The sequence below is a fragment of the Stegostoma tigrinum genome, chromosome 23 (genome assembly GCF_030684315.1).
Source record: "Stegostoma tigrinum isolate sSteTig4 chromosome 23, sSteTig4.hap1, whole genome shotgun sequence".
NCBI lineage: Eukaryota > Metazoa > Chordata > Chondrichthyes > Orectolobiformes > Stegostomatidae > Stegostoma > Stegostoma tigrinum.
The window spans coordinates 48,684,371-48,709,801 of record NC_081376.1 but is presented as its reverse complement, the minus strand read 5'-3'; the positions used below and the strand labels follow the sequence as shown (position 1 = coordinate 48,709,801).

The 25,431-nt window shown below is 45.2% G+C and overlaps 1 protein-coding gene across 3 annotated transcripts in view; it reads right to left on the bottom strand.

Annotated features, from left to right (window-relative positions):
- The window catches only part of mfsd1l (major facilitator superfamily domain containing 1-like), a 35,616-nt gene that overhangs the window by 9,789 nt on the left and 396 nt on the right, over positions 1-25,431 (bottom strand). For all 3 annotated transcript variants that reach the window (XM_048552538.2, XM_048552537.2, XM_048552539.1), the window contains exons 2-9: positions 20,289-20,389; positions 16,740-16,849; positions 13,457-13,512; positions 11,439-11,582; positions 5,699-5,857; positions 4,317-4,432; positions 4,001-4,101; positions 1,684-1,795 (exon numbers count right to left, since the gene is read on the bottom strand). In XM_048552538.2, coding sequence (XP_048408495.1) covers positions 1,684-1,795; positions 4,001-4,101; positions 4,317-4,432; positions 5,699-5,857; positions 11,439-11,582; positions 13,457-13,512; positions 16,740-16,849; positions 20,289-20,389 — 899 coding nt within the window. The remainder of the gene's footprint in view (positions 1-1,683; positions 1,796-4,000; positions 4,102-4,316; positions 4,433-5,698; positions 5,858-11,438; positions 11,583-13,456; positions 13,513-16,739; positions 16,850-20,288; positions 20,390-25,431) is intronic.

The following is a 25,431-nucleotide window of genomic DNA, read 5'->3' as shown; positions in this document are numbered from 1 at the left end:
CATCTGCCAATGTGGAAAGTCATCTTGGGGCCTGGGATAGGGGTGAGGGAGGTGGTGTGGGGGCAAGTGTAGCATTTCCTGCAGTTGCAGGGGAAGGTGCCGGGTGTGGTGGGGTTGGAGGGCAGTGTGGAGCGAACATGGAGTCACGGAGAGAGCGTTGTATCCGGAGGTTGGTGGGGCAGTGTGTGAGAACGAGGGGCGGTTGTGGCGGGGGCGGGGTGTGAGGGATGTGTTGCGGGAGACACGGTCAAGGGCGTTCTCGACCACTGTGGGGGGAAAGTCTGATATTTACAGTCCACAACCATGCAACAATAACAAATCACAAACATATTTCCCAAATAATAAATCATAGATTACAAATGCAGAACACTGTACTGGGATCCAGGGTTGATGATATGCTGAGATTAGACAAGTCTCATTATCAGGGATGTTAGATCATTGCTCCACCCAAATAAATTTTGAAATTATATATTTAATTTATTCCTAACTAACTGTATTTTTAATATTGTCAAAGGTAACATGCAAACATCACCAATCTGCCCTGTTTGAAGCCTTTGCTGGCATGATGTGTTATACTCTGCTTTCTCAAATCACCCTCACATCCACTGGGATCACTCTGCAACATGCATCATCCAACTATCTAAAAGAGGAGGCGTTACAGAGCTCCAAGGTGCAGAGAGATCTGGGTGTCCAGTGCATGAATTGCAAATGGTTAGTATGCAGGTACAGCAAGTAATCAGGAAAGCTAATGGAATGTTATGTTTTATTGTGAGAGGAATTGAATGCAAGAGATGGGAGGCCACGCCTCAGCTATACAGGGCATTGGTGAGACCACACCTGGAGTACTGTGTGTAGTACTGAGCATTGTACTTTTAGAAGGATGTTAATACATTGGAAGCAGTTCAGAGAAAGCTTATAGACTAATACTTGGAATTAGTGGATTACCTTGTGAGGAATGGCTTGACAGGCTGGGCCTCTGTCCTCAGGAATTTAGAAGGGTCAGGAGACTGAACTGAAACATAGAAAAAGGTCCTGAGGAGACTTGACTAGGTGGATGTGGAAAGAATATTTATTCTTGTGGGAGAATCTAGAACGAGAGGTCACTGTTTAATAATAAAGGGGTTACCCATTTAAAACAAGAAGTGAGGAATTTTTTTTTCATTCAGGGATGCATTTGGAATTGCTTTCCGGAAAAAAGGTAGCGGACGCAGAATATTTTAATATTTTTAAGGCAGAGGTAGATCGACTTTTGATTATTGAGGGGATACAAGATTATCAGGGATATGCAGGGATGTAGAGTTGAGGTTAAAATCAGATCAACCATGATCTTATCAAATGGTACAGCACCTGCAGCTGCATGAATGGTTAAAGTGAGCTGTGATCGAAGTCTTTCTTTTGAAGAGATTTTTAAACCTTCTGGTCACTTATCTTCTGCATCACACAAAATATTTTTAAGCAGGCAAATGGACCATTAATGGAGTGCAGTTCAGATTAAAACACTACTCAGGAGATTGTTAATTTCACTCACATTTTGCTGAAGCGATACATTATATTAAAGCTCACTTTGAACTGTATTCTGAACTACTTCCATCTATAATCCGGGACAGTTAAACAACAGACAAGATCACTCAAATCCAGAGATCACAAATTGGTGTGCAGTGTGGCAAACCAAATGGTACTCACAACAAGGATCCCAGCTATCGAAAATAGCAGCAGTGAAGAGTCGTAGATAGCACCAGCAATATAGGAGGCTTCTTGCTGACTGTACCCAGAATATTTATCCTGAATAAACTTGCTGGAAAACAAACAGATGTCCTCCTCAAATTTAGGTCAAAGCTATAGGATAACAGGCAATTCCAGTAAAATGCAGTAGATTTCCACATAAAAGCAAAATGCTGTATGTACCGGAAATCTGAAACAAATACAGAATACTGGAAAAACAATGTCTGGCAGCATCAGATGCGACGAAAGTAGAGTTAATGTTTCGAGTTCAATGACAGAAGTTTTCTAAAGAACAGTCACATTGGTCTTGAAACATCAACTGTTCTCTCCCCTCAGGTGCTGCCAGACTTGCTGAGTTTCTCCAGCATTGTTTATTTATTTAAAATGTAAGCTGTGAAACTAAGAGGTTCCTACAGGTTCTCAACTGGAACTTCAGAACAGTAATGTAATGAAACTGGTTGCATGTGCAGTGTTCCACTGACCAAAGCCCCATCCAAACACCAGCCACAGCAGAATCACGCTGTAAAATGTTTAAAATTAAATCTGCCAACACCACGCTCCTTCAGTGCCTGTGGAACCTTCTGCCAACATTCACAAAGAAAAACATATACTGACTGGTCCAGGCACCAGAGCTGGCTGGCATCGTCAAACCAAATGAGAACCTACCCCAAATCTCAGCCCACAGCACATTTCATATGTCCAAACTCTGCTTTTATTTCTGGCTCATAGATCATTGAATCCCAACAGTATGGGAGGCAGGCTATTCAGCCCATCGAATCCACACCAACCCACTGAACAGCATCCCAACCAGACCCATTCCTTACCCAATATCTGCACTTCCCACCCTAGACACCATGGGCAATTTCAGCATGGTCAATCCACCTAGCCTACACACGTTTGGACGGTGGGAGGAAACTTCAGACACGAGGAGAATGTGCAAACTCCATACAGACGGTCGCCTAGGGGTCCCTGGTGCTGTGTGTTAGCAGTGCTAACCATTGAGCCACCACCCCTCCACCCCCAAAAACAAATTGATAGGTGTCATCAGGAGCTGCTCTGGCAGTCCAAAGCCCTTTCCCATCCAGGCTGCTGCAGGGTGACTGCTGATGGGAGCAACAGTGAGCAGCCTGGAGACGTGATGGCAAGTTTCCAGGAAGGAGACTTTCTGCTTTCATTTCAGATCTGCAGGGAAAGAACGGAACTGGCATTGAGGACAGGGGCCTCACGCCCTCATCTCCCTCATTCCCAGGAGACATGCTGTGGTACAAAGGAGTAACAGGATCAGGGCAATCAGTTGGATCATCAACTGTGGTTGTACTAAATGGTGGAGCAGTCTCAAATGGCCCATTCTGTCTCTGTTTCCTACAAGGGTCTTGGCTAAGAGCTGGTAGACCAGACTGAGGGGCAGTTTCTTGGAGGGCTGTGCCGGAGGGCAGTGGGCCATCTGGTCAGTGTTAAACCCGACTCCTCAGCTCAGCCCCAGATACTATCTCCACCCCCTTATCAGCTGGGGCAGATTCTTTTTTGACTCTGGCTCTTACTTCACACAAAAATTTCCCTCTCTATTTATTTCCCAGCTCTCTACCCCCTCCCCCATTTCTGAAGGAGGGTTCCAACCCGAAACGTCGACTTTCCTGCTCCTCTGATGCTGCCTGGCCTGCTGTGTTCCTCCAGCTCCACACTGTTGTCACTGACATTTTTCTGAAGCCTTGTTCCTTAGCGGTTCTCTGTTGTTATTTCTAATAATTACACATTTAGACAATTTAGACATTTTCTCATGAAGTTACTGTTGTGCAGCCTCCAACCCCCAGCTTCGTGACACTGAGAAAGATTAAAACGTGGAGACCCACTCTGTGAAAAGGTTGGCCAACACAAAACTGGACAGAGGACAACAAGGTGTGGAGCTGGATGAACACAGCAGGCCAAGCAGCATCAGAGGAGCAGGAAAGCTGATGTTTCGGGTCTAGACCCTGAATCTTGTCCTGAACACACACGCACAGGCATACTCCCATGACCAGGTTTAAAGAACATGTAAAGAAAAAGGTTTCTGCACCAAAAGCAAAGTGTTCATTTTTGCAGTCTTCCCTCGTCTCTAAAGGGACCTTGGTGCATGATGGCTCCACTGTGACGGATAAGGCTATTCTTGGGGAAAGGAGAGATGACTGCATTGAAACTCTCAAATACTCACATCCCGCCGAAAGATCAATGAGGTCCAAGAGGAATATGGCACAAATGCTTCAGGCTCTGGACATTTTTAGAACAGGTGAACACTCCTCACCTGGCATCAGCAACGAAAGGGAAGATCCCATTGTACAAGAACATGATGGTGACCACAAGGAGCCAGTAGCGAAGAGACAAGTGACGAATATCTTGGAAACGCTGAGACGGAAGAAAAGAAAAACGGTAAGTCAACAGGATCCTGGAGGTGGTTGGAGACTACAGTCAAGTCAAGAAATCAAGAGAGAAAATCTCATGGATCGCTCCATCAGGGATCAGGGATCTTACTCCATTTCAGATAATAACTGCTGCGACAAATACAAAAAAATTTTTTTTTTTTACTGAAGACTGAATCCTGAGGTCCTGAAATCACGCACCACTTTTTTAGATTCCTCTTGAAGGAGCACATCTAGTCCAAGCTGTTTTGTGCCAACTTTATCCAGGACACCAACAACGATGGCAGAGAAAAAACTAAGAACGCACAGCAACATACCTGAGGAAAGAACCAGACGATGGATTAGTTTATAAGCAGAAACTGCCCTAGTTCAAAGACTCAGACTTTTTTCCCCACAAGAGAATTAGTTCACTGGGTGAGGGCATCACTGGCCAGGCCACTATTTGTTGCGCATCCATAATTGCCTAGAGGGCAATTAAGAGTCTGGAGTCACATCAGGTATTGGCTACAGATTTCCTTCCCTGAAGGACATGAGAGAACCAGACAAATTTTCCCCTATAATCAGCAACAGCTTCATAGTCATTATTAGACACAATTTCAGATTTTTAAAAAAATCCAAGTCCCCAGAACATTACCTGGGTCTCTGCATTAATAACCCAGCAATAACTTCACAAGTCATCACCACCCCTATGGCAGTTGGGCCTTGACTATTACTTAGTCCAGTCATACCCTTTCTTTTAAAATGCTAAATTCCTTCACAGGCATGGACACTGAACCAGAGGAAGACAAGGACAAGGGTAAATTTTGGAAATGGACTGTGAAACCCCCTATTGCTGGTGAGTGAAGGAAGGAATCAGAGCCAGTGTTTCCTCAATTTAGATTTATTCAGAGAGAAACATTACAACTTTACCCAACTCTCACCACAGTTCACTAAGTGACTTCATATGCATTTCCAACAACAACCCAATCGTCACCCTCCACCAAACTTAAACAACTATTATATAATAAATGAGGAATGGGAGTGAGGTAGCTGAAACCACAACAAGGAGGCACTAAGCTCATGGAGTCAACAGTCATAAGGCTAGAAATGTTTACTGAGGTAGGGAGATAAGAGGCCATGCAATTTACTGAACATCTTTAGAAAAAAAATTTGCTAAATGTAAATCAATGCTCAGGTACCCACCTTCCTCCTTCACACAGTTAGGTACATTAACGACATTGAGCCAGTCTTAAACATCAGGTCAACGTACATACCACAATGTATAGTATTTGTATTTTCACTTGCACTCTTGTTATTGATTAATTAAAATAAACGTTAACTAGTGAACATAATCTGGATACGAAACAGTGACTGTATGAAAGTAAAAACTGAAATTAACAGCACCGACCGCATTTGGATTTATTCCCATTGTATGGCACAAGACCATAAGAAACAAGAGAAGTAGGCTACTGGATGCCAGTTTCACGCCATTCAATAGGATCATGGCTGATCATGATCAATATGCTTTACAGATTTCCCCCCCTTTCAATTTCCTGGAACTTAAAAATTAAGAAACTTCTCCCCCTCAAAAAAAAAGTTCTTACCTCCCCAAAGCGTCCATTGAATCCCAAAGTTTCTCTCAAAGAAGGGAGTAAGGAAGAAGTTGAGGACACTGCCCAGACGAGAAAAAGTCAACTGTAGGCCGAAAGCCAGTGAAAGCTCCCTACCTTTAAACCAGAAGGCAATAATACGGTCCTGAGCAACTGGGATGGCGGGGTGGGGAAGAGAAAATACGAAAGAACCTTAGAAAACAGGAGCAGACGGCCATTTGGCCTTTCAAGATCCCTCTACTGTTCAATATGACCAAGGCTGATCTTCTAACTCAAAGCAAAAAATCTGCTACTCTCACCTGACGCCCCTCGACATCTTTACCCTGTAGAAATCCATTCCTTCCCTAAATACAGTGTTCAGCCTTCACAGGCTCTTCTGCTACAGAAATCCACAGGTTCACCAACCTCGAAGTGAAGATGTTTCTCATCTCAGACTGAATGGCCAGAGACTGTAACGTCCTTGTCATGGGAATCCTCTCTCTGAGAGGAAACATTATTCCCACACCCCCCACCCCCACCACCCACCACCTCCCATCCATTGTCCAACACTGTCAGAACTTTGATAATAAAATGTGAGGCTGGATGAACACAGCAGGCCAAGCAGCATCTCAGGAGCACAAAAGCTGATGTTTTGGGCCTAGACCCTTCTTCAGAGAGGGGGATGGGGAGAGGGAACTGGAATCCCTCCCTCCACTGACCCCTTCACCCGCTTCCAACACAAGTCCTCCTCCTGGACAACACCCCCAGACCTCCTACCCTCCCTCGACCTCTTCATTTCCAACTGCCGTCGAGACATTAACCGCCTCAACCTCTCCACCCCTCTCACCCACTCCAACCTCTCCCCCGCAGAACGGGCAGCACTCCGCTCCAACCCCAACCTCACCATCAAACCCGCAGACAAGGGTGGCGCAGTGGTAGTATGGCGCACTGACCTCTACATCGCCGAGGCCAGTCGCCAACTCTCCGACACCACCTCCTACCTCCCCCTCGATCATGACCCCACACCCGAGCACCAAACCATCATCTCCAACACCATTCATGACCTCATCACCTCAGGGGACCTCCCACCCACAGCCTCCAACCTCACTGTTCCCCAACCCCGCTCGGCCCGTTTCTATCTCCTTCCCAAAATCCACAAACCTGCCTGCCCTGGTCGACCCATCGTCTCAGCCTGCTCCTGCCCCACCGAACTCATCTCCGCCTATCTGGACTCCATTTTCTCCCCTTTGGTCCAGGAACTCCCCACCTACGTCCGTGACACCACCCACGCCCTCCACCTCCTCCAGGACTTCCAATTCCCTGGCCCCCAACACCTCATCTTCACCATGGACGTCCAGTCCCTACACACCTGCATTCCGCATGCAGATGGCCTCAAGGACCTCCGCTTCTTCCTGTCCCACAGGCCCGACCAGTCCCCCTCCACCGACACCCTCATCCGCCTAGCTGAACTCGTCCTCACCCTCAACAACTTCTCTTTTGACTCCTCCCACTTCCTACAGACTAAGGGGGTGGCCATGGGCACCCGCATGGGCCCCAGCTATGCCTGCCTCTTTGTAGGTTACGTGGAACAGTCCCTCTTCCGCACCTATACATGCCCCAAACCCCACCTCTTCCTCCGGTACATTGATGACTGTATCGGCGCCGCCTCTTGCTCCCCAGAGGAGCTCGAACAGTTCATCCACTTCACCAACACCTTCCACCCCAACCTTCAGTTCACCTGGGCCATCTCCAGCACATCCCTCACCTTCCTGGACCTCTCAGTCTCCATCTCGGGCAACCAGCTTGTAACTGATGTCCATTTCAAGCCCACCGACTCCCACAGCTACCTAGAATACACCTCCTCCCACCCACCCTCCTGCAAAAATTCCACCCCCTATTCCCAATTCCTCCGCCTCCGCCGCATCTGCTCCCACGATAAGACATTCCACTCCCGCACATCCCAGATGTCCAAGTTCTTCAAGGACCGCAACTTTCCCCCCACAGTGATCGAGAACGCCCTTGACCGCGTCTCCCGTATTTCCCGCAACACATCCCTCACACCCCGCCCCCGCCACAACCGCCCTAAGAGGATCCCCCTCATTCTCACACACCACCCTACCAACCTCCGGATACAACGCATCATCCTCCGACACTTCCGCCATTTACAATCCGACCCCACCACCCAAGACATTTTTCCATCCCCACCCCTGTCTGCTTTCCGGAGAGACCACTCTCTCCGTGACTCCCTTGTTCGCTCCACACTACCCTCCAACCACACCCGGCACCTTCCCGTGCAACCGCAGGAAATGCTACACTTGCCCCCACACCTCCTCCCTCACCCCTATCCCAGGCCCCAAGATGACATTCCACATTAAGCAGAGGTTCACCTGCACATCTGCCAATGTGGTATACTGCATCCACTGTACCTGGTGTGGCTTCCTCTACATTGGGGAAACCAAGCGGAGGCTTGGAGACCGCTTTGCAGAACACCTCCGCTCAGTTCGCAACAAACAACTGCACCTCCCAGTCGCAAACCATTTCCACTCCCCCTCCCATTCTTTAGATGGCATGTCCATCATGGGCCTCCTGCAGTGCCACAATGATGCCACCCGAAGGTTGCAGGAACAGCAACTCATATTCCGCCTGGGAACCCTGCAGCCCAATGGTATCAATGTGGACTTCACCAGTTTCAAAATCTCCCCTTCCCCAACTGCATCCCTAATCCAGCCTAGTTCGTCCCCTCCCCCCACTGCACCACACAACCAGCCCAGCTCTTTCCCCCCCCCCCCACCCACTGCATCCCAAAACCAGTCCAACCTGTCTCTGCCTCCCTAACCAGTTCTTCCTCTCACCCATCCCTTGCTCCCACCCCAAGCCGCACCCCCATCTACCTACTAACCTCATCCCACCTCCTTGACCTGTCCGTCTTCCCTGGACTGACCTATCCCCTCCCTACCTCCCCACCTATACTCTCTCCACCGATCTTCTTTACTCTCCATCTTCGGTCCACCTCCCCTTCTCTCCCTATTTATTCCAGTTCCCTCTCCCCATCCCCCTCTCTGATGAAGGGTCTAGGCCCGAAACGTCAGCTTTTGTGCTCCTGAGATGCTGCGTGGCCTGCTGTGTTCATCCAGCCTCACATTTTATTATCTTGGATTCTCCAGCATCTGCAGTTCCCATTACCACTGTCAGAACTTTGTGTGTTTTACTGAGATTGCCTTTCATTCTGTAAACCCCAGTGAATACAGATCCCATCTCCCCTCATAATGAAAAACCTGCCACTGCAGGAATCAATCTGGTGAGCCTCTGGTCCACTCCCTCAGTGTTGACAAGATCCTTTCTCAGGTGGGGAGATCAAAGCTGCACTCAATACTCCACATGCGGTCTCACCAAGGCATTATATGATTGTTGTAAGATTTCTTTGCTCCTGTACCCAAACCCTCTTGCAACGAAGGCCAGTACGCAATTTGTCAATCTAATTGCTTGCTTTTAGTGACTGGTGTACAAGGACACCCAGATCCCTTTGTACATTAAGTGATGATAGCTTGGGAGCAGTCATAAAGGTCCCTGACATTATGCTTTTCTTATGAAGTGGGCATTTATCTACATTATGCTGCATCTGCCGTTAGTCAAACTGTGTACGTGACTCCCTCCCACCCCCAGAAGCCTTTATACATTCTCTTCACGGCTCACAATCCCACCTAGTTTTATGCCATCAATAAATATGGAAATATTAATTCTGATTCCCTCAACCACTTGTTAATGTATAGTGTAAAAAGCGAGAATGGAAACACTGAACCAAGGTGGTCTATTTGTCTATGCCGCCCCCCCCCACCCCTCTAAAAATAACAGTTATTTTGAACTCACATTAACCGATTCTTAATTCTGGCCACTTAACATTAACGCCAAACCCACATGCTTTGATTTTGCAGATACTCTCTAGATCAGCCTGCTCAGAGATGCTAATACACAGGTAGGATGTGAACCCAAGCCTCCTGGCTCAGAGGTAGAGACACTACCTTTGCACCACAAACGTTGATTTTTTTTTTACATTAAAACGTTGATTAAGCGTTAAAGCAAAGTTACATATTATTTGAGAATGTGGGTGCTGAATGCGAGTCACCAACCCAAGCCTCAGAGGAGAGCAACCATTTGGGGAATTCTCAGCAGCACCCCACACCCCCTCCCCCCCTCAACCCCCACCCAGATAGGCCACAGGGTTCCTTCTGTGCTATAAACAGCACAGACTAATATGCTGTGGCTCAGAATCCTTCACAGCAGGTTCTTTAGAAAGAATTCCAATGCAGACAGAGAGCAGAATAAATGAAAAGAACTAGGAGCCCAATCTCCAGACTCACCAAGAGTTATTACTAGGGACTAATTGTGTACAATCAAGCCTAAGGAACAGATTGAAAAAAACAATATACACTCAAAACGTGCATGGGGGCTAACCAGCTTTACTTTCTGCACTACAATTTCTCAAATTCAGTGAGCTTTTCTCAAAACTAATTACAGTGCAGACAACACATTCTCTCATGACACTGGTTGAGCTTCTGCCTCCATAAGATCTTTCTACAGTCACGTGACACTGACATCACCATTACACCATGACACAGGACTAAATCAAAAGTCCCCCATAGTCTTAGCCGACCATAAGGCTGCTCCTTCATTATGGAGAGAGTCAACTGGTGGTGATTTAACCTGAGGGCCGCCAAACCTCAGGCAAGGGGAGAGGTTGAGAGGGTTCCTTGATGGTAACCTCAACCAGTGATGGGAATTGAACCCGTGCTGTTGGCATCACACTGCCTCACTAACCAATTCTCCAGCCAACTGAGCTAAACCGACCCCCAATGACTAAGTAAAAGTTAGTGGTAGACCCATTCTGTAGGACATCTTCATTCTGCTGACTGCCAGCAGGAGGCCAGATTGACATTGCCTTGCTACCTCTTGAGGAGCAGAGGCAGCAACATCACCTCATTTTCCCAGCAACACTGCCCAATAGACTACAGGCCACCTTCAGATGCTCTACTGCCAATCTTCTTTCAAGGAATACTGGGTGTCGCTGGCTGAGCCCATCCTAATTGCCCCAGAACTGATTGGCTTCCTCTGCCATTTCATAAGGCGATTGAGAGTCAACTATTTTGACTGAGCATCTGGAGCCACGTGTAGACCAGACTGGGGAGGGATGGTGGATTTCCTTCCCTAAGTGAACTCAATGGGTTTTTACAGCAATTGGCGATAGTTATCATGACCAATATTATTGTGATTTATTCAATAAATTTAAATTCCACCAGCTGCCATGGGAGAGTTTGAATCTGTACCCTCAGATTATGAGCGTGGGGCTCTGAAGGACTATCCCGTGATGTTAGCTCCGTGCACTAAGTACATCCAACACAGATACAGAACATGCTCTAACTGTATCACTACAAAGCAACATGGAATTTGTACAAAACAAGTCTGGTCATCTCAAGGATTCAGATTTAAACTTTTAGTTAAGGAAAAATGTCCATCCCAGAAGATAGCAAATCATATTTGAGACATGGCCCAGTTCTTGACTTTTGCAAATAAAAATCAGGTTTCTGGCATGGACTGGAGATGTGGCAAAGCATAGCACCCACTTATTAAAGCCACAAAGTCAACACAGAGGAGCAATACATGTTGCAGATCAAAAATTATGAACCTACCTTCTTCAATACTAATCCCCTTCTCTAGTTAATTCACAATCTGTTACAATTAGGCCAAAACTGATACTTACTGATGAGCGATCCATTGCTGGACCCAAAGAGAAGTCGGCCAATGAGCATCAGAGGCAGAAGATAACTTGTGCCCTTGAAGTGAGATCCTAAAGCAAAAGTAGCCGAGCCCAGAACAACAAGGAAGGAGAACAAGTTGATCCCAACTACAGGGGGTAGAAACAGAAACAAAAATTACCAATTTTTCACAAGAAAAAGAAATTTCATGTTAAAATAACGATAAAAGTCAAGGATACAAAACTGTTCAATCATGTTCATACGTATTGTTGACTAACTTTACAATCCAAGCAACCTACTTCGTTTCAAATTCTGTAATAAAAATCTCAATCACATCTCAGTCCACAAACTATGGTTTTAAAAAGCCTTGAACTATTGCAAAAAAAAGGTTCTTGTCAGTTCAGTGATTTCTAATCAGTTGCAATCTAGAGTCTGCAACAGCACACCCCATAAAAGACACAAAAACAATCACTGATAGCAACTTGCAGATTTGTAAGTGTTCAGGTGCTGACTCCTGAAATTGCTGTCAGTTTCCAAGTAATAAATAGCGAGTGCGTCTATTTTGTTGTCATTACCATTGCAAAGTCTGAGCCACGTGTATACTTTCTGTCACCATCAATAAAACCATAAAGTTGATTTCTCTCTGGCGTTTGAACATATCATTTGGGATTTGCCTACTCGTATTGTTACAGCATTCGATCAATCATTAGCACAAAGTCATAAAGACAAACTAGCTCCTGCACTTTAGCAACCCAGCTACTGTGAATAGTCATCAGCCTCCAGCAAATTAAAGATCTTGACTCTGGCAAACAATTTATCTTTGAGATGATACAATATGAAGTGCACTGCAAATTGGTTACTCGGGTTTCAGCTTGAAAGAAGTCAGTAACAAGCCACAACTGATGTCCGAGGGGGGTCTGAAACTCCTAATGGAAATAGCAGTTACCCAAATACCACCCCCTCCACCTGAGCCTGCTCTACCATTCAATAAGATCGTGGCTGACCTTTTCATGGACGCAGCTTCACTTACCCACCCTGCTCACCATGACTCTTCATTCCTTAACTGTTCAAAAAAATCTCTGCCTTAAAAACATTCAAAGGGAGCCTCAACTGTTTCACTGGGCAGGGAATTTCACAGATTCGCAATCCTTTGGGTGAAGAAGTTCCTCCTCAACTCTGTCCTAAATCTGCTCCCCTTTATTGAGACTATGCCCCCTAGTTCTAGTTTAACCCACCAGTAGATACAATCTTCCTGCTTATATCTTATCTACTCCCTTCTTAATTTAATTTCCATTAGATGTTCCTTCATTCTTTTTAATTCCAATGTGAGAGGTTGAAGCTCAAATAGCTGTTTAGACAGGTCCTCATCCCTACCCTCAGCTCCTTGGGTAGGTATCTGACTTCCATTGAACTGTGGAACTTCTGCTAAGACAGGGAATTCCCAATGGAATGGCCATATCCTGGAAAGGGAGCTTTGACCTCAACAAGCAAAATACCAGGTGGTAAAACAGGAACCAAAATGGGGGTGGGGGCACAAAGAAAAAAAAATATTAAAATGAAACATTAGCTACACTGTAACAGGAGGAATGCAGTGTCAGAAATCCAAAACAGGCCAAAAGCCAGAAAAGTGGTACAATTAAAGTTAGCTGTACAAGCAACAGGCAATGTTTTGTGCAAGAGATAAGCAACAGTACTGCACTATTGGGGGAAAATAATGGAATTCCAAGATTTAAAATCCACAAATAAATAAGTTTGAGTTGCTGTTGAGGTTTATAGGCTGGAGAGACAAATCCTCTACAGTCCCCCAGGTTAGAAAAACACCTGCCCCAGGTTTCTCCCATCCACCACGAATTAACCCATCATTGATGGATAACTCCATTTTGAAAGGTCTTCAATTTCCAGGAGCTATAACAGGATTCAGCCCATTAAGCTTAGCATGAGAAGCGTACATTTAGATTGTAAATCACCTCTTCTACGAGGCAGAGGTGCTCCAGGTTACCCTCCCATGTTCCTTCAGACTCACCACGACTTCCCAGCTTGTCAATGAGGAAACCAGACAGTATCACCACCACAGCATTGCTACGAGAGAGAAAATAGGATTATGAAATAAAATGCAAAAACCACTAAGAAATGTTGAACTTTTCAAAGCACTAAATGCTGAATTGGAGCTTCTCTTTGCCAACCCCTTTCTTCTTTGGCACCACCGGCCTTTCTGAGCCCATTTTCAACCATCCCCATCTCCACGCAATCCCACTGTATCTGGGCTTCTGGGAATGAAGCAATTTTACATTAATTGGGGCATAAAGAAGGAACAATGTTAAACGTCTGCTAAATTTACTTAGTCTTCACTCCTGGCCACAGTCCTCTATCCAACAGGTCAAAGCAAATGGCATTAAATGAGTTTAATGTCTCTGTACCAACAGGACGTTGAGGAATCTGATAAACGTTGTGAACGTGATCAGAATCACTTAAAACCAACACAAGAACTGCATGAAGCAATGGAAAAACAGATCTTGGACTCGAAATTCACTAAGAGTCCACGTTACAAAATGCATAATCCAGACAGGAAGTCGGAGTTGGAAAGCTGAGAGCAAACTCTTTTGAGCAGCAATGTCGACATCTGCTAATTGCAAAGCCGGTGTCATTAGGGAAAAGATGACAAAGTTCATAAGATAGATCAGCAAGGAAAGGAAAGCATGAACACCCACACACAATCAGCACCAATGTGCTCTTGATCTTGTATTGTATTAATCATTGTAATTTATGGTTTAAATTACAATACAATATTGTATGATCTTGTACTGGTTTCCTCCTTATTAATGAAGGTGCACTGGTTGTAGTGAATGAGTTTGCCCCATGTTGCTTGAACGGGCATTGACAAAATTGGTAACCTGAGTGAAGAACTACATTATGGGACAACAAAATGTGAAAGTAATGGTCAAGAACTTTATTGGTCAGTGTACTGAGTTTAGGAGTTGGGACGACATGTTGCAGCTGTACGGGACATTGTTTAGGCCACTTTTGGAATACTGCGTGCAGCTCTGGTCTCCCTGCTATAGGAAAGATGTTGTGAAACTTGAAAGGGTTCAGAAAAGATTTACAAGGATGTTGCCAGGGTTGGAAAGTTTGAGTTATAGGGAGAGGCTGAACAGGCTTGGGCTATATTCCCTGAAGTGTCAAAGATTGAGGGGGGACCTTATACAGGTTTATAAAATCATGAAGAGGACATGGATAGGGAGTACAGACAAGGTCTTTTCACCAGGGAGTGGGGAGTCCAAAACTAGAGGACATAGGTTTAAGGTGAGAGGGGAAAGATTTAAAAAGGAGCCAAGGGGTAACACTTTCCACACAGAAAGGGGCGAGTATATGGAATGAGCTGCCAGAGGAAGAGGAGGAGGTTGGTGCACTTACAACATTTTAAAGGCATCTGGATGGATATGTGAAAAGGAAGGGTTCAGAGCGATACAGGCCAAATGCTGGTAAATGGAATTAGATTAATTTGGGATAGGGGGTCAGCACGGATTCAGTTGGACCAAAGGATCTGTTCCATGCTGTATGACTATGACTCTATGCAGATTTTTGCCAAAGTCTGCAACGTATTTGTAAATTAAACGATGCTGAAGGTGACAGTACAGTAGCTCATTGTTCCTGTATTTATTTGTATGCCCTCTTCACTGTAGCATCGAAGGAGATTAGGGAGCTGGGGCTAACGCCCTGACAAGGCCTTACATTTATTCAAGGATGGGCTTGAACAGGGGCTAGAGAAAAAAAAAATGCCAACCAAGTTCCCAAACTGACTAGTCCCATTTGTCCATGTTTGGCCCATATCCTTCTAAACTTTTTCTTCTAAGTGTTCTAACTGTACCCACATCACCCAGTAGTTCCACTCCACTCCAGTAATTCATTCCACATACAAACCACCCTGTGAAAATATTGCCCTTAGGTCCCTTTTAAATCTTTCACCTTAGAAATACACTTTCTAGCTTTGAACTCCCCTACCCTAGGAAGAAGGCCTTAATTATTATCTATGCTCCTCATGATTTTATAAACATCTATGAATGGTTACCCTCAACCTCCTGCACTCCAGTGAAAGAAGTCCCAGCCTATGCTTATAACTCAAATCCTCCAGTGCAAGCAACATCCTGGTAAATCTCTTTTGAATTGGACAGGGTTCAACAATATCCTTTATATTGATCGAAAAACAGTATTTCCAGCACTGACTCTTGGAGAACCTCAGAATCAACCAGCCTCCAGTCTAAAAAACCCAAACACTACCACAATTCTCTATCTTTTGTTCTTAAACAAGCCTCTTATCCAATGTGCACTAATGTCCTTTAGGGAAAGGAAAACTGCCACCCTTACCTGGTCTGGCCTACATGTGACTCCAGAACCACAGCAACATAGGTGACTCTAAACTGCCTCTGGGTAATTAGAGATGGACAATAAATGCTGCCTAGCCAGTGACACCCTCATCCTGTTAATGGCTGAAAGAAAAAGAATCTGATACCGACTGTCCTATTCCACACGCTTATTTGGCTGACTGACTAGTGCTGGAAAACGGCATTTGAATAGACAGACATCTGATGACTGGTGTAGTGAACGATGGGCCAAAGAGCCTCACTCCACGTGGTAAAGACTCCACTACACTAACTCTATGACTACCGTACTGACTGTATACAGTCAACTCTAGCCTGAAGTGCAAGATCATAGAATCCCTACAGTGTACAGGAAACAGGCGCTTCGGCCCAACCAGTCCACAACAAACCTCAAAGCATCCCACCCAGACCTACCCTGCTATAACCCACCTAATCTACACATCCCTGAACATTATCGGTAATTTAGCACAGCCAATCCACCCTAACCTGCACATCTATGGACTGTGGGAGGAAACCCGAGCACCCGGAGGGTACCCATGCAGACACGGGGAGAATATGCCAACTCCACACAGACAGTTGCCCGAGGGTGGAATCGAACCTGGGTCCCTGGCACTGTGAGGCAGCAGTGCTAACCACTGAGCCACCGTGCCACCCTTATGACTCAAATCCTCCAGTCCCAGCAACATCCTGGTAAATCTCTTCTGAATTGGAGAGGGTTCAACAATGATGATAATGTTCAAACAAGATGATGAAGAACACATAAATTAGGAGCAGGAGGCAGCAACTCATCCTCTTCAGCCTGCTCCATCACACAAAAAGATCATGACTGATCTGTACGTCTTTTGAATTCTACTTTCACATCTACCCGCCCACCCCTACAATCTTTTCCTTTACAGTTTGTATTTGTTACAGGGTACAGAGGTTACTTACGTCCACGCGTAGATAGCATACAGAAGATTGTACTGCTGTGGGGTCATCCCAAGACCCTCGACACAATCTGTCGTCTCGTTGCTCTCAGTGGAATTGAGGCAAGAGAGATTCTGGAAATACAGACACCAGAAGCGGTTACGTAGGTACAACAGAAAACATCGGATCAGGACAAACACCCACGTCTAAACATCCCGAAACATGTCACATTCTATTTATTTAGCCATTGAGCTTGTAACCAGAATCTCCAACCATACACTTTTAAAATTATTTAGTCCCTATCTGTACAGATCTAGTTTCTGTGACTCACATAGTAAATACTGAGCACCCAATGCAAGAAGAACTGGGGTGGACGGTGGTTCAGAGGTTAGCACTGCCACCTTACAGCGCCTAGGACCTGGGTTTGATTCTAGCCTCAGGCAACAGCCCGTTTGGAGTTTTGCACATTCTCCTCGTTTCTGTGGGAGCTTTGGTTTTCTCCCACAGCCCAAAGATGTGCAGGTTAGCTGAACTGGCTATGCTAAATGACCCGTGGTGTCCAGAGATGTGTAGGTTAGGTCCGTTAGCCATGTGAAATGCAGTGTTACAGGGATAAGGTAGGAGGGCGGCTCTTGTTGGGATCAGAGGGTCGGTGTGGACTCATTCGGCCAAAATGGCACGTTTCCACACTGTAGGGATTCTATTAACTGGAAATCGACCAGATGTCCAAAAGTTATTTCATATTAAATTTATAGGTAGCGAGTGGAGATGGTCATTGTGGAATCTACCTAATGTATTGCATGAACTGCCTTGATTTAATACAGTTTAAATTACAAAAATAAGTAACATTACTGCAAGAAATCCATTCTTACAAGAGACTAATGGACCAGCCCACGAGATTGTGTGGATCAGTTTCTCTAACTTGTCATTGCCATTTCAAATAGGGCTCAAAGCAATTACAATAATCACCACAGTAACTGATCGTATCCAATTCTAAAAATTATATTGTGAACAGTCCTAATGTTTCAACATGCACTACCCCACGGTCGCTCATTTCAGATGTCTAACACTCGGAATAAAAAATTCTTCTTTAAAACAGTTTTGTGTGTATTTTCATTTCACTGTTTACATCCTCAGTTTCTCCTTTTCCAATTTGATAATTAATTATATTTAAATATAATCATAATTAAAAATATTTATGCTATATAAATATTTAACAACTAGTGAATTGAACCTGATCTTCTGCTAACATGAAGCTTTGCGTTGATAGTTTATTATATTTAAATGTATGTAATGATTCATTATTAATGATTAATAATGTAATAAGCCTTCATACCAATAGGTTCAAAGCTTCATGTCAATAGAAGATCACATTCAATTCATTGGCTGTGGAGAGAGGAATACAAAGAGGAAGCTGTGATGACTCCCAGATATTTTGAAAGCAGCCTTCACTTTCTCAGCTCATATCTGATTCAGGGAAAGGACAAGATGGTAATCTACTGCTGTACACCAGACACACTCAGCAGGTAGAGGTCAGTGAAACACCGACTAAGGATACTCCAAACATTCAGGATATTGTAGGCAGATTTTGCGCCTTGAGGTGACAGACAGAATCTGCCAGCACCAGATCACACCTGTATCCTTGGAGCAAATCAGGCAACATATCTGTCCCAGTAAAGGATATAGGACCATTTGGTCCATTCACTGAGCTCTGTGATTTCATCATAGAGAAATACAGCATAGAAACATACCCTTCTGTCCAAACAGTCCATGCCGAACATAATCCCAAACTAAAACTAGTCCCTAAACGTGCCTGCTCCTGGACCATATCCCTCCAAACATTTCCTATTCGTGTCCTTATCCCAATGTCTTTTAAACATTTTGGGTTGGGACCCTTCTTTAGAAGGGTCCCGATCTGAAACATCAACTTTCCTGCTCCTTTGATGCTGCCTGGTGCTGTGTTCCTCCAGCTCTGCACTGTATTACCAAAACCCCAATCTATACTTCTCATTATTTTATCAACTTCTAGAAAGTCACCTCTCAATCTTCCTATGCTGCAGTGAAAAAAAAGTCCCAATCTATCCAGTCTTCCTTTACAATTCAAACCTTCCATACACAGCAACCTCTGCTGAACCCTCTCCAGCTTAATAATATCCTTCCTGTAACTTGGCAACCAGAACTGGACACAGCACTCCAGCAGAGGCTTCAATATCCTGTACACAAATCTCAGCATGACTTCCCAACTCCTACACTCATGATTTGGTATCTGCCATGACACAAGGAGCTGTTGGTACAGCAGTGCCATTACTGGGCTAGTACTGCAGAGCTCCAGGCTCAAGTTCTGAAGACATAGGTTTGAACCAGATGGTGAAATCCTGAGAATGACCCATTTATTCCTTCTGCCTGTTCACCAATTCCCAAATTATAGGAACATATTACCCCCAATCCCATATGTTCTAATAATTGTTTATCAACTTCCTGCCTGGGACTTGTTCAAAAACCATTTGAAAATCTGAATACACATTTACTGCTGTTCCTTTATCTATCTCCGATAGGTTTGATTTACTGATTCCCTTGCATAAAACCAAGTTGATTCTGCCCAGTCATATCTGCTTGGAAAGGGAGCCAACATCAGAGACCCTTCCCACCCTGGTTGTAATCTCTTCCATCAGGCAGAAGATACAAAAGCTTAAACACATGTTCCAACAGAATAGTTACTTCCCTGTCATTCGATTTCTGAACGAACCTCTCAAATTTCAAATCTAATGTTGACCTTCCTTTTTGTACAGCTCCTTTACAGCCATAAGTTTGTATTCCTCTCTGTTCAATCACTTTATGATCTTTGTATGTTACATTCAGCCTATACTGCATACCAAACAAAACTTTTCACTGTACTTGGATACGTGACAATAATAAATCAAAATTTTCGAAGTGCCTCGGTATCACATCCGTTGTTAATAAATTTCAACATTTTCTTTACTGACATCAAAGTAACAGGTCTATAGTTGTCCACTTTCTCTCAACGTTCCTTCTCAAATAAACGGGAGAACAAGGTGTAGAGCTGGATGAACATAGCAGGCCAGGCAGCATCAGAGGCTTTCCTGCTCCTCTCTTGCTGCCTGGCCTGCTATGTTCATCCAGCTCTACACCTTGTTATCTCAGACTCCAGCATCAGCAGTTCCTACTACTTCTCAAATAATGGATTATATTTACTACTTTTGAGCAGCAAACGTTGTATGACATTTTGAAAAACTCTCTACAGCCACCTTCCTCAATAATATGGGACAGAGTTCATTTTGGGCTAGGGGATTTACAACATTTCAATCCAATTAACTTCGCAAGTACAAGTTTCGAATCATGATCATTTCTCTTGGTTCTTCGTTTCCACAAGTCTCTTATCCAGTATTTCTGGGTATGGTCCTCTATGAAGACAGACACAAAATGGTTTAGTTTGTCTGCTGTTTTCTCGTTCTCCAGTCTCCAACTGGTCATTGCTAATCCTTACTTTCACACACCTAAAAAGAAGCTTTTACAGTCCATTTTTGTTTCTCACTAGCACAATTTAGTACTTACCCCCTGGAACTGCTGCTGAAGCGCACTGGGCATGTCAAAGCAGAAGTAGGAGCCAAAAGTCAGCAGGCAGTTGAAAATTAGCAAGGTAAACCTGTAATAGGCTAGATAGAAGGAAAAATAATCTAAAATAAGCTGAGGGAGAAACAATGAATCATTCACGTTCGGTAAAATGGGAACAAGACAAGTAACATGGCTATTCATACATATAATGTTCAGCATCAAAAAACCCAAGTAAGAAGATGGAGTCACAATACAATGGCATCATCTGAACTTTGCGCTAAAGCTGAGGAGTGAGATTTGAATCCAGGACCTTGAGCCTCAGATGTTTGTTCCCAGCTGAGTCAAGTTGATTTCTGTATTTTTATATCTCTTATCATGATGAATCTGATAACCCATGGATGAACACTTAAGATATCATAACATTCAATGCTACAGGCCAAGTTCAAGAAGGTGGGATTCCTCTTGTGTTGCATGACTGCATGACCTGATCAACAGAAAATTCAAGTATTGCGATCCTGTTGGACAAGGGGGTGTGTGGGAGTGACGGAGGAGGCTGGGTCAAAATGTCTCAATCTTTGTGACCAAGCAGCTCCCAAGTGAGAAGCTGCTCGATGGATGTATTACAATCAAAAGCCAGTATTTTTGCTGTTTAGTTGTGGGTTACTATTATTTTTGATCATTTATCCCCTCCATCCACCAAAAACAACTTTAAAAGACAAGTGAATAGTTGCATTTTATTGAAGCCAAGCTCTCCAGAGACAATGCCCAGAGCTGAGTGGAGAAAGATAGGCAGAACAACTGTACTTATTATGAAAGTTAAGACCTTCCCAGAAACTCAAAATGCTGGCACGGTGCGGCACGGTGGCTCAGTGGTTAGCACTGCAGTCGCACAGCACCAGGGACCCGGGTTCAATTCCCACCTCGGGCGACTGTGTGGAGTTTGCACATTCTCCCTGTGTCTGCGTGGGTTTCCTCCAGGTGCGCCGGTTTCCTCCCACAGTCCAAAGTTGTGCATGTTACGTGGATTGGCCATGCTAAATTGCCCATAGTGTTCACGGGTGTGTGGGTTATAGGGGGATGGGATGCTTCAAGGGGCGGTGTGGACTTGTTGGGCCAAAGGGCCTGTTTCCACACTGTGGGGAATCTAAATCTAAATGCTGACACTTTAGAATGCATTATCCTTCAGCTCTCCACATAGAAGAATCATACAATCTCTACGCTTTGGAAGCAGGCCATCCGGCCCTTTAGATCCACACCACACTTCCAAAGAGCATGCGTCCGAGACCCATCCCATCCTCGTTTCCCTGATCCACCTAGCCTATACACCCATGAATACTATGGGCAATTTAGCATGGCCAATCCACCGAATCTACACATCTTTGAACTGTGAAGGAACTGCAGCACCCAGAGAAAACTCTCACAGATGCAGAAACAATGTGCAAACTGCACACAGACAGCTGCCTGAAACTGAAATTGAACCAGGGTCCCTAGCGCTGAGAGGCAGTAGTGTTAACCATGGAGTCACCATTAGCTGGTCTCTAATGCATTGTTACTCAGCACTTGACTACCGTTAAGTAAAATGTGGTCTCCTCTAAGGAAGACCATCCACATAAATAACTCCTAGAAACAGCCATTCTGCCCATTTTCCTTGTCCTGCATTCAGTACAATCACGGCTATTGAACACTTTCAATGCCTTTTACCCACTCCATCCTCATCACCCTTCTACATCACTGCTAACGAGGAATCTATTAGTCTCTACCTTGAATAGACTCAAAGACTGAAATTCTACAACCATCTAGACTAAAGGATTCCAAGGGTTCACACCCGCCCAATAAAACAAAACTCATCTCAGAGCTAAGAGGCAACCCCTTTGCCTTTTTTGTTAAAAAGAGGTTGTGCACCTCCTGGTTCTAGGCTTCCCAACCAGGAGAATCCCCATTCCCGCACGTGCCCTCAAAGTATTTCGTATATTTCAATGAAATCACCTCTCATTCTTTCAAACTCTCGACAGCATAAGGTCAGATTGCCCATTTTTTCTTTTCTGTCACCCCAGGAACAAGTCTGCTGAACCTTTGCTACACTCCCTCTCTGGCAATCATAATGACAATCTTGGCGATACATAGAGCAGAACTGCACATATTACTTCAGAGGAAGTCTAGCCAAGTTGCAATACAATTGAAGCAAGACTTCACAACTGCAGTACACAAACATAACTCCTTACAGACAATGTAGCAATCTTATCAAAGCCAAGTTGCCTCTCTAACAGAGTGAAATGTCTGTGGTTCATTCTTTTTTCAGCCAGAGCTCCAAAGTCCAAAATACTCAGTTGGGAGAGTATTAATTGAAGATTTAAAGTTCAATCCTGGATTTAAAGGGGCTTTCGGTACAATGGTGGTGCCCCTAGTTCTGAGCCAGAGGGTTGAGGTTAAGGTCCCACCTGTCCCAGAGATTTGATACAACATATCTGAACAGGTTGATTAAAATAACTAAGAGCTGACAATAGGGTATTGCACAATAGTTCAGCAAACAGCAAAGCGCTGTCAACTACTGGGTGTCGCAGACACTTGGAGGACCACGTCCTGAGGGATGCAGTAAAACCTTATACCACAGTCTGAAATTCTTCTGCCATAATAGCCCAAAGGGGCTGGAACCCAGACAAAGCCTTTTTGTTCGAGACTTTGAGAATAAGAAACGCATACGATTCACCAGTTTAGACAGGCATTTCAGAGTACGACCAAAAATGAGGTCTTGTGGCACTTTAGTAATGTCCCTACCACTGAACAGGACACCCAAATTGAAGTCCTATTTGCTCCAGAGGTGTGTAATACCATCTCTGAACAGGGTGATTAGAAAGTGATAATGGGAACTGCAGATGCTGGAGAATCCAAGATAATAAAATGTGAGGCTGGATGAACACAGCAGGCCCAGCAGCATCTCAGGAGCTCTGATGAAGGGTCTAGGCCCGAAACGTCAGCTTTCGTGCTCCTGAGATGCTGCTGGGCCTGCTGTGTTCATCCAGCCCCACATTTTGTTATCCAGGGTGATTAGAAATATATGTTTAACAAAAATATTGAAAGAAATTCAGCTGCATTACATCATATAAAACTTGTTTTGTTATGCAATATATTTTTAAACGTTAATGAAGTTTACGTTTTGAAAAAAGTGGAAAGGTCTGGTAAAACAGTGCTCCATGTCTCTAGGAGTAGTATTCGGGAATTGATTGTTAATTAAGCCCAGCGATATTGATGGCACGTTGGAGCTTTCTAGGGATATCTCCTGGGACAACAGCAAAGTTACACCAACAGTATCAAACTCATCAATCACATTGCCATTGCAACCAATCGTTTACAAGTCCAATAGGATTTGGCCTTCCCCGATGATACCTCACAGTCCATCCTCAGACAGACTAAAGTAGTATCCGCAGGTAAGGCACAAAATGCATCAGGTCCAAAGCGTTTTATTATTTTCGTTATTAACCCGCATTGTTCAGTCAGGATTAAAGTGTGAAGCTAGATGAACACAGCAGGCCAAGCAGCATCTCAGGAGCACAAAAGCTGACGTTTCGAGCCTAGACCGTTCATCAGAGAGGGGGATGGGGAGAGGGTTCTGGAATAAATAGGGAGAGAGGGGGAGGCGGACCGAAGATGGAGAGAAAAGATAGGTGCAGAGGAGAGTAGAGGTGGGGAGGTAGGGAGGGGATAGGTCAGTCCAGGGAAGACGGAGAGGTCAAGGAGGTGAAATGAGGTTAGTAGGTAGGAAATGGAGGTGTGGCTTGGGGTGGGAGGAACGGATGGGTGAGAGGAAGAACAGGTTAGGGAGGCAGAGACAGGTTGGACTGGTTTTGGGATGCGGGGGGGGAAGGGGAGATTTTGAAGCTGGTGAAGCGGCGGCGCAGAGGAGCTCGAACAGTTCAACCACTTCACCAACACCTTCCACCCCAACTTTCAGTTCACCTGGGCCATCTCCAACACATCCCTCAACTTCCTGAACCTCTCAGTCTCCATCTCAGGCAACCAGCTTGTAACTGATGTCCATTTCAAGCCCACCGACTCCCACAGCTATCTAGAATACACCTCCTCCCACCAGCCCTCCTGCAAAAATTCCATCCCCTGTTCCCAATTCCTCCGCCTCCGCCACATCTGCTCCCACGATGAGGCATTCCACTCCCGCACATCCCAGATGTCCAAGTTCTTCAAGGACCGCAGCTTTCCCCCCCACAGAGGTCGAGAAGACCCTTGGCCGCGTCTCCCGCATTTCGCGCAACACATCTCTCACACCCCGCCCCCGCCACAACTGTCCAAAGAGGATCCCCCTCGTTCTCACATACCACCCTACCAACCTCCGGATACAACGTATCATCGTCCGACTCTTCCGCCATCCACAATCCGACCCCACCACCCAAGACATTTTTCCATCCCCACCCTTGTCTGCCTTCCGGAGAGACCACTCTCTCCGTGACTCCCTTGTTCGCTCCACACTACCCTCCAACCCCACCACACCCGGCACCCTCCCCTGCAACTGCAGGAAGTGCTACACTTGCCCCCACACCTCCTCCCTCACCCCCATCCCAGGCCCCAAGATGACTTTCCATATTAAGCAGAGGTTCACCTGCACATCCGCCAACGTGTTATACTGTATCCATTGTACCCGGTGTGGCTCCCTCTACACTGGGGAAACCAAACGGACGCTTGGGGACCACTTTGCAGAACACCTCTGCTCGGTTTGCAATAAACAACTGCACCTCCCAGTCGTGAAGCATTTCAACTCCCCCTCCCATTCTTTAGATGGCCTCCTGCAGTGCCACAATGATGCCACCCGAAGGTTGCAGGAACAACAACTCATATTCCGCTTGGGAACCCTGCAGCCCAATGGTATCAATGTGGATTTCACAAGCTTCAAAATCTCCCCTTCCCCCACTGCATCCCAAAACCAGCCCAGTTCATCCCCTCCACCCACTGCATCCCAAAACCTGCCCAGCCTGTCTCTGCCTCACTGAACTGTTCTTCCTCTCACCCAACCCTTCCTCCCACCCCAAGCTGCATCTCCATCTCCTACCTACTAACTTCATCCCACCTCCTTGACCTGTCCGTCTTCCCTGGACTGACCTAACCCCTCCCTACCTCCCCACCTATACTCTCCTCT